Raw genomic sequence first — 20575 nt, 5'->3', positions numbered from 1 at the left:
CAAGCTATACAATTCTAAACACTCAGCTGTCCAGATAATCAGGATTGTTAATAGCATTTTTTAAATTTCATTATTGTCTTTCCCATGTAAGTCAAAAGCTTCATGTATGCAAATAGACATAGATATTATGAAACAAGATAAACATTATTGTATAGGCAATTAGGATAATTTTCTCCCAATGAAGGATATTAGATGGTCTATTAGAACTATACTTTCAACATTAAAATATAGTGTTTTCGTACAGATCAATATTTCTTGTAATATCGGTAGGTATACGTATATTAAACTGAAGAAACATAAAACTTACAAAGTTTTGCAGCACTCCCTCTAACTCAATGTCCAAAGCGTCAGCTACAACTTCGCCATCATCTCTCAGATACTGTACAATCACATGCGCTACTGGAGCCATCGCATACGTGGCTAGGAACCTGGCAAACAATAAAACTAAGGTATAATCCTATCCATGTGAATACTTTGCAAATTAGTATTCAGACAAAATTAGTGAACATCTAAGCTAATCGTTGTGTAAAGTTTCAACTCGGAGATGTCACTTCAAGAAATACAAAATTGGGAAGACAATGTTAATGTAGAGATAGAGAGAAGTTTTATTTTTTATATGTTCTCTTGTAATTGTTGCATACCTCAATAAAGTAGAACCACTACTCATCAATGTACACATTTTTTTCATTTTACTGCAGGTATTGCACAACAGAACATTTTTTTTTTAAGTAACTTCAACTAGTTTCCCAGTTGGTAAATTGATGGAGAAACATAACATCACTTGGTTTTTAATTGCTTTACCAATAACATCCTTCTTTTTTTTTCAAACCTACATTCTTTAAACACTGATATTACACTCATATCCCTCCTCCAGCAAATGTGTGTCAGGGTTAGTCATTGAATCAATGCTTGATTTTTTTTATGGTCAACATTTAACTGTAACATAGTTTATTTACAGAAACACAAATAAATTAAAATATTGATTGACGAAAAGAGCACTGTGAAATAACCCTCATTATAATAATTAATTGCTGCAGACAAACAATTAATGGCTTGTGTAGCTAAATAAAAACTCCAACACAATAACCAGTTAAGGGTATCTGTTGGTTCAGACACAAATAGTCAAATTTCACACTAGGAACACTGGACACTTATGAAGGCCAAAGGGTTTAATCGCCGTTGCATTTACAAATGGGTTTCATCCATCTGAAAATGCTGTGACCTCAAAATGGTGGGTTTGGACTTGGTTTGGTCTCTGGATTGTCCTGTCAAGAGTACAGAAAAGACTCCTCTCAAGTGAGGGGAATATTGGAAAATTTCCTAAACCAAAAGCCATGACTACCGGTACATCCTGAGGTATCATTGACAAGTAACACGGCTAGTCTAACCTCCAGGTCGTGGTGGTCTCCTCTCGTGAGATAGGGACAGTTGCAGCTGTGATGACGTCTCCTCGGCCCAAAACTTGGTAACTGACATACTTCAGCGGCACTGTTGAGTTAACTTCAATCTCCACATCTTCATTCACCTGTCAACGATAAATCAAATCAAACATATCGCTTTGTAATGGGATTGTTGCACAACCTATAGGCTAGGAGTCAGGGTCAGGATATTCATGAAAAGTATATAAATTTAATGTACTTTTTCATTAGTTAAAATTGAATTATTATTGTTTACTGTTTAAAGTTAAAAGTTTTCACACATTTCTTATCAGCTTATTTGCTTGCTTTTATTTATAAGAAATGCCTGTTATATTCAGATTCTTACAGAAGGTATATATGACACAACGGTTTTACCTATTTTCTTATGACACAGATATCCATACATCACATGGGCTTTCTTACATAATGGTTTTTACAACAACGACAGAATGATAACAATGCGTATATTTCACTGTTTATGAAATATAAATCACCGTTTGGATTTAATTTGATCAAATTGAGTTTCATTTGAGAATTAAAGTACCATTGGTTTCTCAGTTTTGACGATGGCTTGAATAAACGTGTTGCTCGGTGACATAGCAGCTGATACAGTTGAAAACCATTCTTTGACGTCCAGGTACTGGGCCTGTAACAAAGAACTACATGCTACACAAGGTAAAGGATTTTATAGATTTACCTTACTAATTCAGTATTGTGTAAATTTCTGAGTTAAATAATCAGATATATTTTCAGATCAAACAATGATAAACTTAATTTATAATAACTTGCTGGCTATAAAAATAATTTGATCTAGTTCAAGCACAGAGGATATCTTTGATTGATAAGGTTTTTTAAAGAAAATATGCGGTATGGTATCCCAGGGACTATTTTTATAAATGTTTAGTCATATTAAATTTGAAAAGAAGATTGAGGGTAACCAAAATCATTTGAAAAAAAACTTGCACCATTGGAGTGCAAAATATGTCTTTTCTAAACACCACCTTTGCAATATGTTCCCCGGTTCAAATCCAGCATACCCAGACTGTATTTTGGCAATGCAAACTATCATGTGTATGAGCACAACCACAAAAATGTATCCCGACTATTCAAGGCTCTGACTACACTACAAAGCATATACTCGGGCGTTGGTCAAGAATTAAAACGAAGAAAAGGTTTTTGTAGAAAACTAAAACCTAAGAATTACATTCTCTATAAGACTACGCCTTAACAATCTGGAGTAGGCTAATGATAGAGCATAGTTCTCTAGTGGCCACTACTATTGGTGTTATGTTTATGTTTATGTTCTCAGTCCACATGAATGAACAAAATTTGCATTGACTCTCTCCCGGCCCTTACATGACCCAACATAGACCAACCTCTATGCCAAGTGTGTAATCCAACGTAGACTTACCTCGATGCCGAGGTTGGTGACGTTGTTGACAGGGGGGTAGAAGATGAGCTCTATCAGGCCGCTGTTGTTCAGCATGTACTCTGTCTCGTTGTAGCTGTCCTGGTCGTAGGAGAAACCCCACCTCACCTTGACTGGGTTGGTTCTATCCTGGACTGGTGATCCATCATGATGAGTCAGTTTAATCTGTACCATTATTGCCAGTTAGATTATAACAAACGTCCACGTTGTAAAAAATGTTATCTTAATTGTGAGGTCAAACCACAGGACACTGTGTGTTGATAAAGGTTTACGGTGATTAAAGGGGTTTCGGATATGCAGATGTAAAAAGAATCAAGAAAACTGTTTGAAACTGTCCCTACAAGTAAAAATAATCTAATTCGCCTATTAGGTCTGATGATGATTGTAGTGTTCAATCGAAATCGATCACCACTAATTACCATCTTTTTTGTTTACCGTCTTGTGAGTAACAGTATAAGCGTAAAAACGTTACTCAGGTAGGGTTAGGGATTGCAATATTAGCTACATATTTTACAACATTTTAAGAGTAGAATATCCTTGATATACTTACAAAAGCAGTGTACTTGAGTCCAGGCTTGAAGTAGGCTGAAGTCTTGATGAGTTCCAGTTTGTATTTGTGTTTATGCAGCATCACTTGAGCACTAGCGTTCTGTCTGCGGCCTGTCAGAGCTTCCTCTACAGCCACGTCAAACTGTACGGCTCTCTCATACTCATCAGTCAATCTGTGGAATACATGCTTACGGATTTAGAGAAATAAGTTTGTCAAATCAATCTCAAATGGGTATAATTTTTCAAAAAGGTAGTGACTAACAAGGTGACTATAAATGTATATACAATCGTATCTTTAAATGCAACTATTGTACAGAGTACGAGAAGTTTTTAACCTGGATTTTTTAATGTCATGACCAAATTATTCGAGTGGCTTACTTGATCAACACTCAATTTTAATTCAGAAGATTACTGCAAAGTAAGTTTTTTGACTTCTACAAGCCAGAAGGTGACCCCTAAATCAAGGGATTACGACTGGCAGTGTTAGTGTCATTCAAACTCTTGGCAAAATTCTAATTTTTAGCAGACAAATGCTATTTCCCTTTAAATACTGAGTGTAAGTAAAATAACATTTACTAAATACTGTAAGTAGACTTCTTATCTTGTGATAAAATCTGAAAATTAATTTTAGTTGTATTTAAGTTTGACTATTTATCTTTGTGTTATATTGTAGAGTAAATGTTACAGTGTCCACTTTGCTCTAAGGTTGTAATAATATTTGACAAGAAGTTCACAAATATATCCACAATTAGAGGCCATATTGAAGCTAATAAAATAATACCAAATTAAGGCAGTAGCACAATCTAGCATTACTAGACGTAAAGACAACTTAAAATTGTCAGTAGCTCATGAGGTTGATTGAATTTATGAGGGAGTATGTTCCATCAATGAAAATACTGTTATAACCATGGCGGAAAACAAACCAAAACATTGTAACATTCATAAATGATTATAAGATTTTCTGGGAGATTACCTCAACTCCTTTACAATGTCAAACTCAACCACTGCTTTTCCGTCAATATTCACCACCTTGCGCACAGGAGCCGTGAAGATGGGCTGCAGAACAGAGGAGAAGTAGGCTGGGTAAGCACTGATCGTGGCTTCTCCTTTCACTTGTTTGCCGTAAGTATACCTGAAATCAAAATTTTAAAGATCGACAAACAAAAATGGTTTTGTCTTACTCCATTTTTTGTACATTTGCACAACTGATATTTACTTTTGTTGAGGAAACAATTACAAGAATTATTTGGTCTGGTTCACTATAATTACTTTGATAAACTACATAACTGCTAGCCTTTTGGATGTTGCAACAACCTAAGGGGTTGATAGCATTTACTCTTTACAAGCATGGGCGCCCGCAGGATTTGTAGCAGGGGGTTCAATAAATAGGTCTAACAAACATCAGGAGAAAATTTCTGAAAATATAGTGTTTTAAAACGTATTTTACGCTATTTGTTAACACATAGAACCAAAACAAAATAGTATATCGTGCATCAAGGAGGGTATGTCATCGTTTTTTATATCAACATAACAAATTAATAACATAAGACATGTTTATTTCCTGTAGACACATTACAAATTTTGTTCAAAGGTTTATTACGGACATTTTCCATCACGAATGTAAAAAACAATACACAACGTTTTGGGATCTGGAATCTGATCCCGTCTTCAGGTGAAAAAAACTTAACTAACACATTACAACTAACAATACACAAACCCAACCTAAGTTGGAATACACTACCGAGGGTAGTAGTCAAAAAATATGCACTGTATACAAATTTATTACAAATTACAAATTGTATTACAAATACAATGCTGTATTACAAATTTATTGGAAGAGTCAAAAATTGTTCATGCAGAGCAGATGTGTGTTACAAAGTGTACTTTACGAAGTCTAGGAAGGAAAAAAATAATTGCATTTTAAGTTATATAAATTGGTCTAAAACTAATATCACAGAATTTATCACTGTCAAGAAGTATAAACAACCATTTGAAAGTTACCAAAACATTACAAAATTGCATAGGTTGTACTACAAGGCAGACATTAGGTGAAGGCACAATAGTTAGAAAAAAACATTATGGGTATTAAATTTATTATTATTTCTTTTTTTTACCATGGGGGTGCAAGTGCACCCCCTTGCACCCCCATGGGCGCCCATGTTTACAAGATTTGTACAGTAAAGAATGTTAATATGAGTATCTGGTATAATTAGTTTGAATTGATTTATTAGACAAACGCACTAAACAATCTAGCTAGAACTAGCCACACACAAAATGATGTGGTTTTGAATGTGATTATGTTTAATTTAGCCTGGTTGTTATTTGTTATCCTGAGATATTTAGAGTTTGGTGTACCAATCTTATAATTTCTCATTATCTTTTCTAGATTTGTGCATGTATGTATCATCTCGTAAGACTTGCATGCTTAATACTGTAACATTTAAATAATTCATATCATGCTTAAGAATGCTGTACAGTCTGTGCTGACTGTAAAAATTACAGTATCTGAACATGTCTACCGGTATTACATGATTGTAAATTGTGAATTAAAATAAATGATGATTTGATTATTGATTCGTTGTTTCTATCATGAGAATGCTTGAGAGATGTAAATTATGTTCCATAACTGACAATGTCCAGCCATACTTACTTGGCTCGCACAGTGGCGACCACTCTAGAGTCTTTGAATGTGGCGTGTTTGGGCACGTCTACGGTGACCTCAAACTTGGGTAGGATGTATTCCGCCACCTGGAAACTCTGGGAGAAGGACTGGCCAGCCACGGACACGGAGATGTTCCAATCTCCGAGGACGGGAGAGGAGGAAAGTTCCAACTCTCCGGAGTAGACTCCCCTCGTCACGTACACTTGCAGCCATTGCTTTACTCTGTTACCAGCGCCATCCTGAGGAAACTCAGCTGGGTCAATTTATGAAATGGTTCATAGGATATGTTGGATTAGTTGAAGCAGTAAAATATACTAATTGGAAAATATGTGCATTAAATATCCAGACTCCACAGTACATAACAAATTCTTAATTCTACGTGCCAGTATGATCTTCAACTTACAAAATATATTCTGCATTGGCCGAATGACGAGTCCAATAGTACCGTACTTGCTTTAGTTTGTATAGGGTATGAACACAAAGCGGTATTGCAGACCCAGGGGGTCAGGAAACCCTCTTGTGGTAGGGGGGATCTGGTGGCCTCCAAACTCCTCCTCCCTTTTCTACGCCACTGAACGTTTCAATTATTCATTATTTTTTGTAAACACTGTTTTAATGTCATGGGTTGTATTATTCTTAAGGATTTTAAAATTGATGCATTGTTAAAAATGTCAAAGATTTTGTCATGTATAATGTGCATTGGACATTGCAGTACAGCTTGGATTATAAGTTGATGTATCAGAGAGGTATTAACACGTTCACTGCGGGCGTATCCAATCGGATACGTGCTGAGCGCTGTCCAGGTGCTGCCGTAACCAATCGGATACGCTCGGCAATGCCTTTCGTATATCTTTGTTTTTGCTCTAGCGTCGGTCGAATGCGGACCTATACCACGTTAGCGTGTAGTGGGTGACTTGCTTTTTATTGTGTTGTAGGTTGGTAGTAAAATTTCCCCATAAAATCCCCGTCAGGCAAACTTAAAAATCAACTTGCTGTCCCGTCATTCTCCCTCCAATTGGCAATACAATGGGACCGGCTACGTTCCAATCAGTGCTGCTATCTGTGAGTGTTTAGCGAACTATGTTGACTCTTGTTATAAAGCAGGACATCACCGCACGTTATTTGCTATTCGTCCTACCGAAATATGAGAGCCAATCACCCGGCAATCGGGTTTGTTCGACGCTGCGGGCTGCGCCGCACTGGGGCTACGCCTGCCATTTGATGGCCCGCAGCGAACAAATAATTGTAGTATAACTAACAGACTATTGATTGTAGTGAGATATACTATTTATTTATTTAAAGGATGTATGGCCAACAATGTTTAAATTGTCTGATGTACTTATTTGGGAGAAGTGGCATGAAAAGAAGTTTGCCAAGTGGATACCATCGTCACTCGTAAGTACATGCCCCTTGCCGCTTCTATTGCTACCTACTGTAACTTGTTCTCAGACGTAATGCATTAAGCCGTACAACTATAGGCCTAGTGTGGAATATAATTTAATCTTAGAAATGTTGCCAACCTAGTGGTTAGTATCTCAGACTTCATTGCAAGAGGGGCAAGTTCGATCCCCGATATATCTACAAACATTTGAGGGGTTTGGACCACTTTCCTTGAACATGTTTTGAGTTTCTAAAATAATAATCAGGAAATGTTGATTACTGTTACATACATCGTGAGTATCTCCATGAGTTACTCCATAGTTAATTGCAAATATGACTGATATTTGTTTTAAAATAACGCCTGTAATACTTAGCAATTGCTCGCATTCGAGCAACAGGTACACTAGTAAACAATTACTACAGTACAACTAACTCACAGTGATGTGGATATCCAACGGCTGACTGACACTAGGCTTGAGGTGAGAGTCAAGTACAACGGCTCGGAACAACACCTTGTTGCCAGGCTTGTAAATGGCTTTGTCTGTCTGAATGAAGACAGAGTAACTCTTGTGAATGAACTGGAGAGTGGTTGAGTTGTAGAACTCAAGACCTCCTGACCCTTGCGCAGTGATGTTGTACTGACCTGCACCTATGTCACCAATCTGTCAACATACGGTTATTGATCATTAACGATTCAAAGAGTATTGTACTATTAAAGAAAATTAAGTATGCCAAGATTCCGGTAGTCTGTAAACATGTTCGATTAGCAATAGTCAAATGTATTTATTTATAATCTTATCTGGTTTCTGGAGTTTCATTCTCAACATTAACACAACATTAACTCACCATCACCAACAATGAACTTCAAACCAAGGGTTTCATTCTCATTGGACATCATCATTAGTAGCCGTCGATGAACAGCTAGCCTTGATTGATGAGCTTAATAAATGATCATAGCCAAAAAGCAAAAATCTGTTTATCCTAGTTTGTAACAAAGCAATAAAGATAGATCACCCCCCCATTAAACACTTACCCAGCATTTTTATTCAGCTTCAAATATCTTACTCATAAAGTGTGTTGCTGTCTCAGTGAAACTTAATCTGTACTGCTAGATGCACTCTTTCAGCTGACCATAATCTTATCTTTACAATACTCTCTGCACTTGCCGATAGTGAGTGGTGAGTGGATGATGAATTAAGGACGATCGTGGAATGGATTTAGCAGAGTACTACACATGAAATGTTCTTAAACCAAATAAGCAACATTTGGATAACCAACTTGCTAATCTCTGATACACGCTGAACACTGTACTCACATCCAGCTTGACAATCCTGTTCTCGTAGGGAGGGACTGTGATGAACTGACTGATGTGGAAGGTGCCTCCGCTGTCTTGTTTGCCCCCGACGTCCACCTTGACTGTGGTGGGCTGTCCAACCCCCACTGTCCCCACAGCTACATGGAACTCAGTGTTGGGGCGCAGAACTCTTGGGGCCACCACCGTGTAGAATCTGCCAACACCAGTAGAAGTATAACGTTGTGTTGGCAATTTTGGATATTGTTACAAAATAAAAAAACTATTTAAACTCTCGAGGGCTGCACTTTACTTGACGTCCTACACTCATTCGAATGAAAATATCGATCGATATATCGATTAATCGATTGCTTCATTCGATATATCGTTTGGTTAGTTAGGTAAGGTTAACCTAACCTAACTAACCAAACGATATAAAGCCGCGTTTACACCGGAGTTTGAAACACGAGTTGCAAACAGAAATTGCAAACATCTCTAAAAACGCCCAATTTTCAGATGAAACTTTTCGCTGTTGCAAACAGTTTTTCAGTGTTTGCAACAGAAATTTTAGTTTCCACTTGAAGTCGGTAAAGATCAAAGGGAGTTGCAAACTCTTTGTTTGCAACACTAGTTTCGGTCACTATGAGCCGTTGAAACACGAAACAGAAACATTTCTCCGCCATCCCATCCCCTACGCTACCACCTCTCACTCACGTGATCACTCGCACCACCCTGTCTCTACTCAGTGTACCCTGTCTGGACTGCTACCTCGTGTTTGTTGTGACTTATCTCGTATCGTGCGTGTTGTGAGTGATGATCTACTGAGTGAGATGGAGTGAAGAGATGATAATATTAAGTTAATTAGATTGTACAGAGAACATGAAGAGCAAAAAGAGCAGAAGAGCATGAAGCATGAAGAGCAGAAACATGACTATAAAAACAAAAACAAGAAAAACTAGGCGTGGAATGACATTTCACGGGAAATTAACTTAAGCAAGGCAGAGGTCCAAAATAAGATGAGGAACCTCATAATTTATTTTAACAGAGAATCTAAAAAGGCAATAAGTCTGGATCGGGGGTCGACGATGTGAAAACCAAGTGGAAGTTTTTTTTTCAATCAAGGTCAAAATTATTTCAAACATTTTCATGAAACATGGAAACAAAACCATGAAATAAAAATTGCAAACTTTTATTTGAAACTACTGTTTGCAACTGCTGTTTGCAATAAAAGTTTGCAACTTTTTGTTTGAAACTCCGGTGTAAACGCGGCTTAACGAATGAAACAATCGAATGAAATATCGAATCGAAAAAAACAATCGAATGAGTGTAGGACGTCAAGTAAAGTGCAGCCCTCTCGAGTTTCATAACAAGGGTTTGTAAGAAATTTTAATTTTTAATATAAAAATATAGGCCGTAAAACAAAACAAATCCTTTTTAATTTGAAAATACAATAGCAATATAACTGTACTAACTTATTCACTTATTTTATTAGTACTTAGCCTAAAACAAGTTTTGATACACTTGCAAATTAATAGCAATGGTCTACAGTTGTTATTACATGACAAATGAAAAATCATTCTTCGGTATTAACCAAAATTTAAACATTTTTTAAATTAATGCAATAGTTTTCAAGCGACCATCAAAACTGTTTTATCTCCAAACCGCATTTCACTATTAAAATATAAATATTTTAGTTAGCCTAGAATTAAATAAGGTTATTTTATTTTGTTCAGTTTTTATCATTCCGACTGAGTAGCCTATAGTAGGAGGAAAGTACCAACTGTTCAGAAATCAGCGGCATGTTAATTTTTTAAATGAATAAAAGTGCTACTTTCTAAGGGAATTGTAGAAAACAAACTATTATTAATTAAATTTCCAATAAGTTATAGAATACCAAAGAATTTAATTTCCAAGAGCTTAAAGGGCAGATTAAAAATTAACCTCCCTCCGCATAATCTAGAATTTTACACTAAAAAGACATCTTACATAGGCCTAGGGTTAAAATTTCTCCAGTCTATACCAGCTCACATCCGAAAAGAAACACAATTTAATAAATTCAAGCAGCTCTTGCTCTTAAAAGAATGTTCTTTAAGAACTCCCTGAACTCAGTAACCAGTATTAGCATTGAGTATAAATGTTATGTTTATACTCAATGGTATTAGTAAAACACAGTTAGGCCTAACTTAAATATTCCAAATACTGTAATCCTTTAATCATGGTTTTGTTAAAAGTAAAAATAAAGTAATTTTAGTACTCCTTTTTTGTATTTAATTAGCTCTAAACTTGGTAAAATAATGCAAATTGCAACAACGTCACGTTTTAATTTTAAGGTTCTCATATTTGCTTAGTTTGTAAAACCAAAACGTAAACAATAACAATGCACCTTGTAAGCAACAGCTAACAGCTGATCTGATCTACTAACTAAGTATTTAACAGCCAGTGTTGCCAACTGGCTTCCAATCACACAGGGCTCGCCGGATGTTTTATCGCTGTATATATGAAACTTTGCTCCCTGTTTTGGGGGCTTAGATTTAAAATCCAGAATACTATTACTTCATTACTTCTCTGTGACCATGAGTACACCAAAGCATACGATTTGCAGCTAAGCAAAGGAGTGCAGAAATTATTTTCTTGCATCCTAAATCGGGAGAAATATCGCCACTTTGTAGTTGTAGGTAACTGTAGACGAGAAGCTGATTCGTTCTAAGGGAGTATGTTTTATCTATGGTTCTATTCAGAAGCCAGACTTTGATTACCTTATTGAAGTATCCAATTCGAGGAATATAATTGTTTCCCCTACATTTGATTAACATAATGGACAGAAGACATAAATTCAGGCGCTAGAGTTTTTGCTATATTTTTTTTACCATATTGATTGATTGATACTTTGTTTATACACCAGAAACCGTGCATATCATCTACAGTGAATGGTTTTGACATAATATGTTCCAAACTGGCACAGAAAAACGAGTTCATGACTGTTGTGTTGGTGCAGTGTTACAGAGGTTACGCACCGTCGACCTTTGCCAGAACCGTTGAACGACGCGAACGCACAAAAGATGTTATCCAGGTCGCATGAAGGTGGCCCAATGGAGAATGGGCTAGTAGTGTAACCTTAATGCATGGACGAGTCTTGTAAAAACTCTGGGTCATACAACAGGACCTTACACGAAAAACTCCTCTACTTCGCTTGATTGGCAGCATATTACGGTTAGTTTTTCTATAGTTCTTCACCTCCTCACTTTGAGAAGATGTGTACGGTAGTGTAGCAAATGTTGGTTGAAGCCCAACTACCAATGACAGGTCTGGGTCCAATTTCGAACAAGTAATAAGCTACTGACTTTTCTCAGGATAGAACCGGCGACACTCTGATTAGTAGGCGAGCATTATTTCCACTCAGCTATAGCTACGCAATCTATTTTTTTTATTGATTAGTTAAGCAATAATCAATCTTGTTTCTAAATGTCTAGAAATCATAACACTTCCCGGCGTGGTGTCTTCTATACATCGGAACGAATTCTAGACAATAGGTTGACAGCTCGTTACTATTGTGTGGCCTGAGGAGGACGCGTTATGTCACATTCCATACTGCACTTGAAGTAGCTTCGTGCCTTGGCAGATTCTTCTAATCATTATTTTTGTAGGAAAGCTTAAGATGATGAAGAATTAAGTTGATAAGAACTATGTATAGGGAAATTTTGGAAATAAACCGTGATCTTATGTGTTACAATCGGCAAAAATAATGTAAGTGGAAAAAGTAGTATATATGCCTAATAAGGCTTGCTGGGCGTCAAAGATTTCAAGCTTGTACACACGAAAGAGGATAGTGGAAAAAATAAAAATATGGTTTGAAATATGTGTGAAGATGTATGTATTGTGCCAGGGACAGTTTTAACGATGCAGAGTTTTGTTAGCGGTGGTTGTCAGGCCCTAGCATCGTCTGCTACCTTATCTAGAGTTATCAGCCAATTATCTGCGTATTCGAGGTCGCAACCATTAGTTTCTTGGTACATGACAACCCCAAATTTACAGCGAGGCATGAGATCAAAGGCACGCCAAGTAATCAGGAATGCCACCGGCTCGATCATACAAACGAAAATGGCTAATAAATATACATAATATATGATATATGATAATAATAAATGGCTTGTTGACAACATATAAAAAAGATTTTCCATCCAAAGAGTTTACTTTTCCATAACAAACAGTCCCGTGTAATGTTCCCGCGCCACCCCGTTTAAAACTCGCGTTTGTTTAACCCGGAAACGGAAATCACGGGTCACACTTCACTTGGATTGTTTCCGACGAGAAGCTCTCATCTCGCAGCACCAACAACGTTGATCTCATTAGTAATAGTCGTTGATGAAAATGTAAAAAAACTATGAATAGCCTATTTTATTTGTCTCGATAGCCGGGTATAGCAAGATAGCACTCGACTCCAAATCTAACATTGCTGGTTTTGCCATCAATTAATGGTGCTATCTAACAATAGGTTGACATTATATGGCAACAAACCGAGAGTTGGAACATTCCCTCGCAAACAAGCGTTATAAACACTAATAATTCATGCTTAAACACGACTAATAATGGTGTTTTACCTATCGTCAGTTCCAAATTTTAGCTTCCGTAGATGCTACATGTTTCGGTGATGCCATTGTCAAGCATACAGTCCAGGCCGAAACATGTAGCATCTACGGAAGCTAAAATTTTAAACTGACGACAGGTAACAAAAAACCATTATTAGTCATTATTACAGTTCCGGGGCTACTACAATGAATTTTAAACACTAAACAAACAAATTAAAATCATAAGCATGATTCAAACTTCATGCTTTGATCATTTTAAATTCAAAATACACACTAAGATTAGAGGGCTAGATTTGGCTAAACAACAAAAACCATTGCTTTTCAAAAGGCTTTTTAATTATTTTCTAAGTTAAATTTTTATGGCTTTACACGGACCAATGGGCCATACCAAAGATTACTCATGCTGTAATCTTTGGCCATACTAATGTAAAATAATCAAATACGGTTGGTAGCTTTCACCAATATGGTTTTTAATACAGCACCTTCAAACAACTTCAATCTTTAAGATATGTTTGGAGTTTTTAAAAACACTCAACTCGTAATACAGTAATCCTGACAAGCCCTTCCCTTCAGTCAGATGGCCAGCCTTGCCACAGCCTTCGCTCTCCCACAGCTCTGCCCAAGTCCAAGTCCTGCCCACTCCTTGGCCAATGTCAGTGGGAGTGTCGCCATTTAGACTGATTCATCTTTCATTCCGTCAGGTTTGTCACACTGATTTCATCGTTCCAAGAACAGCTCAGGTGACATAAGCGTGTATGAATATTTGAAGAGGTAGAGGTACCCGCGAAAATCTCAGATATGAGATCAGAGATCAAAGAAACTATGTATCCACACTGATGATAAATTGTAGATAGCTCTATATTTTATCAAGTTTAACTCCAAGGTCTGATATTGTCTTGGCTTCTTACAGAAATTGGGAAGGAGAGTTTATTTTACACTCCGTTGGGTCACCCCTGTAACCCATTTATGAATAGATTAATAGATTATTGAGATGATTGCTCATTGGAACTATTTAATTTTTTCTCGACACATTTCATGCTTAAAAATCACATCTAATCGAACACATTCAAATTGATTTTAAGTCACCGTCATACGTAAATATTTACGTTTAGTACAAACGCGTGTCTCATTCCGTCGTGCACCAAACAAGTATAAAATATCACGAAACAATTCTTATTTCTTTTTTAAGATGTATGTTTAAATTTTTGTTTTGTAATCCAAATTATAATAGAGTTATATACAACTTAATATGCCCCCTCCTATACTTAATAATGTCTCGCTTAGGCCCTACTCTGAGTGGCAGTTACCTAGAGATATTCACAAAAACAATTTTAATATGAATCAACGAGCTAAAGCTTTACTATTTAAGCTTAAAGGCCAAAACACTCGTAAAATTACAGCATTGAGGAATCGTGGACAATGAAATTAACAGAATGAAAGATAAGAAAGGGAAACGGGAATGAAATAAGCGTTGCGTTGCAAGGTCATCAACCTCCTACACTACTACGGAGCAGAAACTTGGCACCTCTATCCTGCAGGACCACTACAAACTGGAAACTTTCCTCTTTGTCGCCTCCATAATACCATTTGCTGACAAGTCTTCATGTTATCACATCATGAGGCGCAAGATATCAGGATGTATTTCAAAATATATCGTAAATATAGAAATAGAGTTCTTTTTATGTCAATAAAAATGCTATATTGTAAATTGAAATGTCATTTCATAAGCACGATTTCTTAGTTATCACCCCTGACTATTGATACTATAGGATACAATTGACTTCAGTATCAAATAGTCAATGGTGAAACTGAATGGATAGTTTTAATACTTTAATACTTTAATACTTTAATACTTTAATACTTTAATACTTTAATACTTTAATACTTTTTAGCGATGATATTTTTGAGGCCAAAGATGTTTAGAGATGACCTATAATTATTATTGAAAATATGTAGGTCAATATTAATGCAGGTCTCCGAAACTTGAGAACTATTTCAATATTTTAAAAACAACACTTTATTTTGTGTTTGAGTATGGTATAAACCAATTGAAACACAACAAAAACATTGTGGCACTATTTCAAATCATGACTAATACAGAATGTTGTGATTATTCAAATCAAACAAACCAGTTGTTAGTTAACAAACAAACAAACTACAAAACAGTTGCTGAAAGTAAACATCTGCTTTTAAATAATATTTATTTGTAAACATTGTAGTTCCAAAAGTCATTGGACCCCTTAAAACCCTCTGGGGCGGAGCTCTTTTGACGGATCTGCACCAAACTTCACACAAACCATCCTTGAACAATGCTTAATAATGCCTGAAAGTTTCATTACAATATGTCAAGCGGTTTCGGGGTCCACATATATACATACATACTTTTATAGATATAGAATTTTAAGATTTCACCCAACAGGACTTCAACGTTTCAATGCCTAAATTATCATCCACACGTCGGAAGATCTGTTTTCGGAAACGTGTTTGCTGACTGTTTCCTAAATGTTTCTCATTTGTTTGCAAACTTTTTGAAAACATTCTAGAAACAAATTCCAAACTGGAGTATGATGTTTACAAACATTGCGTTATCATAGTCAGTTTGTGCAGTGAAATGAATTCGTAATATTTGCAAATATAAACCATAATAAAGCTCGGTAGATGCATCTTGTAACAACCAAACAACATCATTAGCTCCATCGATGTTTTGTTACGGACAAAGCTCACAACCGGAAACTACCTAACTAGAGGAAGCATGACTGTTTTGCGCAAACTATGTCAGTAAAAAACACCGAATCATCAGAATTCAGAATTCAGTGGTTCATCACAACTAGCACTACGGTTGGTTTATTTCGGTGATTGTTCTGAAAGGTTTTTTAAGAATACCGATTTCACTAGGATTTTTGCACTGTTACTTTTTACAAAAAGACTACCAAAGCAAAACTTCCAGTTCCGTACTAGAGAATCTCATTTTCAGCTAATCAACTTTATGATCAACTACAGAATTCAGATTCAAGCCAAATTATGTTATTTTGTCAATTTATGTTATTATGTTTTTCATCCTCGGGCAAGAAGATTTTGCGAGTGTTAAGCTTATACTTTTGCTTTATTGAGGCACTCGTCGCGTTCGTCCGAGGGTGGCATGATAGCTTGGTTGTACACTACTACACAACCCCCTGATTGTAATAAGTTTTTCTTAACTAATCTACTAGTTTGTTTCCAAAATGTCTTTATTTCAGCCGTCATTACTATGCCGTCTGTATGTGTAGGCTCAATCTCTAAGTTGCTTCAAATGTTGCCTTAGTTTGGTTCTAGGCTACATTCCTAAATCACATGTAGCTTTTCAAATCCACTGACATTTTTCTTGGCCATCTTCCACATTCATTAACAAAACGAACAATTAAACCCATCCAGGGATGGCTTCTTTGACTACTTTTACAGTGAATAAAAATAACCTTGGATTCAATTTTAATACAATTTACAAAGATGGCAGCCAGAGAACAATAGTGAATGCTCCAGGCAACCTAGTGGCCTTCTGAGGACATAAAAGGAAAAGACAAATTGGGGTAATTGTTGATAAGCAACGTACTGTGGGGAACAAGACAATGGCTTTTATCACAAACCAGTCGTGTGACTCTAGAGCCATGTGTCGCCGTCGGGTCAAGGGTGGGTCTGGAGACGGTCATTCGCACAGCGAGTCTTGGGGCAGTTATCACATTCTACAGGATATAATAAATAAAACTAAAATAACAGAATGTAATATGTATAATAAATAAAACCTCGATGCTGGTAAACATTCACTCTTTTATAACATCACTTAGAAATTCTGAAAGCACATTTTTGATTTGTATGCTAGTTTGCATCTAGGTAAGGACTATACTCGTATTATTCGTGGATAAACTAATACTCCACGATCACTTATAGTTTTCTTAAATATACACCTTACTAAGCAAGATCAACCTATTCTTTAGCCATTGAAAACCCAGCGAGCCAGGAGAGCCGGGCTATTTTTTCAACCATCCCTAGTAAACTTTGACAGGACCGTAACAGCAATCGTATGTGGGCGTGCACTATTTCCACTCATCTGCTAGCATCGTCAACTTAACTGTCTTCTACCAATAAATTGTCTATAAATAGTGGATCATATCTCCTTCGTACAAACAGGAAAAAAATGTCACTGCAAAGAGTTGTTATAAATTACTCTTCTCAGTGTTATTTCTCAAAAATAACATTTTTTTATATACAATAAAAAATGTTATTTTTGAGAAATAACACTAAGAAGAGTATTTTATAGAGGATACACCTCTAACAATGGTTATCAAATTTGCATAACTAAGTAGCATGACGTTCTAAAATTGCATTGACATGAGGAATATGTCCAATTACTATTTAAACAAGTTGCAAATCACGCCCAAGGTCTACGATGAACAAGTGGACGAGTTGGTGGTAATAATGTACTGCACACACCTGCGGCGATTGCACTGTGGCCTTGCAATATACAGAGGAAATGAAGGAGGAAATATTCAGCTGAGGTTCCACCACAAGTTCTGTTACATGTCCGGCTTGCAGTTTTGTTACTCCATAAAATAATGTCAAGAAGTTAGAGTGCCGGTTTTCTGGACTGGACGATCTAATAACGAGACCACCGTTAATATTTATTTATACCTATTTAGACCAATGACTAGACCACGGGTCCACCTTGAGAGTGAATAATTTCCATGGCATTAAAAAACTACCAGAATTGGATAATACAGTACATCCCCAGAAGGCCATATATGATGATAAAGCAAGAAATGTATTTGAATGTTGTTTTTCTTCTGGGGACCTTAGTCATTAGTGACCTTTATTGATTTTATCCATTGTAATTTGTAATATATTGGATCATATCCTAAATCCTTCAATTGCGTTGTTGTCAGTACCTAGCATTAAATATTTGTATGCTGAATTTGAATACTGAAGAAGGAAGACTGCCCCCCCCGCAATAAGACCATGGCCTGGAAGGTAATAGCATAGGTAAATAGCGATTTCTTTAGTAATGTCTTTCGCAAAGGTTTAGTGAGGTGGTAACGTGTGGGAACAGCTTCCCTACTCTGTTTTTTTCTTTCAAAAAATCTAATATATTAATTGCTATCCAATATTCATGTCCCTTCCAAGATTATGGAGAGCATTCCCGTACTGGAAATATACGACTAAAACACTGTTTTTTGCAATAATGATAGCAGCACGTTCAAAATCAATTCAATGTGTCGTTTATAGAGATTTTCAATAAGGTTTCAACAATTATTCCAGAGCATTCTCCATCTTTACAGTTTCATAGCATTAGTCAATTGTTTAAATTTTCTGCAGATACTTGAACTCTTGGAACTTGGTGACAAACTTAACATTCATAACACCTTTTGGCAGCGGTACAGTCGCGTGAGTTCCAGCAGTTGTCACGGGTTGCGTAAACCCACGCACGACCACAACAAAACAATACCCGACTGTTATTATTGCAGAGGCGGTTGTGTTGAGCAACTTGTGTTATGCAGAGCGACTCAGGTTACTTCGACTCCTGGTCTAGAAGTGTTGAAATTATATGAGAACAACTGAGTAAAGTGTGGACAGATCTACATTGCAAGTCGTCAATTTAATATAAAGGAAAGTAAGTTAATTCGAAAATGTAATTATGGGTGGTAGTTTAGCTGCACGGCAGTAGTGCATGGCAGTAGTAGTAGTTTAGCTGTGGGTGGTAGTAGGTAATGATGGGTGGTAGAAAAACGAAGCATATTTTCCCCTCATTTATCATCCACTTTGTTCACTAAAAAGAATATTTGCATCGATTAAAAAAATAAAAATGTTTGTTCAAAAACAATTTAGATGCTTTCGAATATCTAGGAAATGTCTTTAGTTTCTTCGATACAAAGATCATGGGCCTAGCCAGTGCTAGCAAAAACTATATTACATGTCTCTCTATTCAGTGACCAAGTTTATTACATTATTGGTGACGGTGCGAGGCCGAAGCCAGCGAGTGCTGAAGTTCTTGAGAACACTAGGGACGCTGGAGCCCATGGGCGTGACATGTTTTATTTAACAGGTGACGAAACTAAGTCACCTCTGCTGACACATGGAGATACGCGTGCAGTCAACATACTGAGGTATGTCTCATCTACTGGAGTTAATATTGTTATCCTCAGACAGTAATGGAGTTCTTAAATGTCGAGAAAGTTCTCATGAAACATCTTATATATTTTTGATAGGCACAGCTTAAAAAGGGTTTCAAACTTTAGGCCTCGGCATTATCAAATAGCTATAGCTAAAGGCATTGTGGTTATCAGGATTTGAACACGGGTCATCAGTACAGAGGTCCCACGCTCTAAACCACAAGACCCAAGTCCCCACGCCACCGTTAGGTAATCATATTGTACATAAAAAAATAAAAGTTGCAGCTAACCAAATATATATGATACGTAGGCAGATTAAGCAGGTATATATTATAATGAATAGAAAAGTGTCTAGTTTTTATTCAAAGATACTATCAAATATACCTTTACCGTTATTTTAAACATCTCAGAATGCAGCCCATGTTTTTATAAGCCAGAGTAAAATATGAATCCGAATCAGCCCATAAGTGGATCAAAATACACAATTCCCACGCTTTGCTAAGTAACTGTGTGATATAGTTAGTAAAGGTTGTTGTTTTGTTTGAAATACCTTGGAGTTTTTGTTTATTTTATTGTTCTATTTAAGAATCAAACTTATACACACATCATAATAATCTGTATTTGTTCAGATAACCTCACGCAGTTAGCTGCATGAGTTTTATTGGGCTGTAATGGACATAATAAAGTAGGCTAGTGCTACTTATGTGTTGAAAGTTGAACCGAATATAAGCTCATGTTAATACGTTGCATACGTTGACAATGCCGTTATTGAAAATACATTGACATTTGACAAACGTAAGCTAGAAATTGAATAATGAATATGAACAATGATGAATGACCATCATAAAACAGACATCAGTCATACTCAAGCGTTCAAGTCTCCAATGGGATTCAAAGTTTAATACTGAAATATTGGGAAAACCATATCAATATTTAAAAGTATAGAAATTGTAAGCTTCCCAGCAGCATCAAAAAGATTATTTGGAACCGCGCGAAATTCCCGAGCAATTCTGTAGTGCTGCAAATCTTTTGTTATCCGGTAATATCAGCCGTGCAGTCTGAAAGTGAAAACCACTAAAGATCGCTTGTTGGAGGTTTCCTAGGCTAATTCCGTAACCAATTG

General features: G+C 36.4%; 1 protein-coding gene across 2 annotated transcripts in view; it reads right to left on the bottom strand.

The window, feature by feature from the left end:
- Positions 1 to 20575, bottom strand: part of LOC129001610 (CD109 antigen-like) — a 64794-nt gene that overhangs the window by 26579 nt on the left and 17640 nt on the right. For both annotated transcript variants that reach the window (XM_054428971.1, XM_054428970.1), the window contains exons 3-11: positions 8754 to 8946; positions 7876 to 8100; positions 6047 to 6297; positions 4370 to 4528; positions 3398 to 3569; positions 2830 to 3012; positions 1963 to 2064; positions 1389 to 1525; positions 308 to 428 (exon numbers count right to left, since the gene is read on the bottom strand). In XM_054428971.1, coding sequence (XP_054284946.1) covers positions 308 to 428; positions 1389 to 1525; positions 1963 to 2064; positions 2830 to 3012; positions 3398 to 3569; positions 4370 to 4528; positions 6047 to 6297; positions 7876 to 8100; positions 8754 to 8946 — 1543 coding nt within the window. The remainder of the gene's footprint in view (positions 1 to 307; positions 429 to 1388; positions 1526 to 1962; positions 2065 to 2829; positions 3013 to 3397; positions 3570 to 4369; positions 4529 to 6046; positions 6298 to 7875; positions 8101 to 8753; positions 8947 to 20575) is intronic.

The sequence above is a fragment of the Macrosteles quadrilineatus genome, unplaced genomic scaffold (assembly GCF_028750875.1).
Source record: "Macrosteles quadrilineatus isolate MER2022 unplaced genomic scaffold, UCM_ALF_1.0 Scaffold_8__2_contigs__length_117827958, whole genome shotgun sequence".
Lineage (NCBI taxonomy): Eukaryota > Metazoa > Arthropoda > Insecta > Hemiptera > Cicadellidae > Macrosteles > Macrosteles quadrilineatus.
This window is presented reverse-complemented; position numbering and strand designations above follow the sequence as displayed.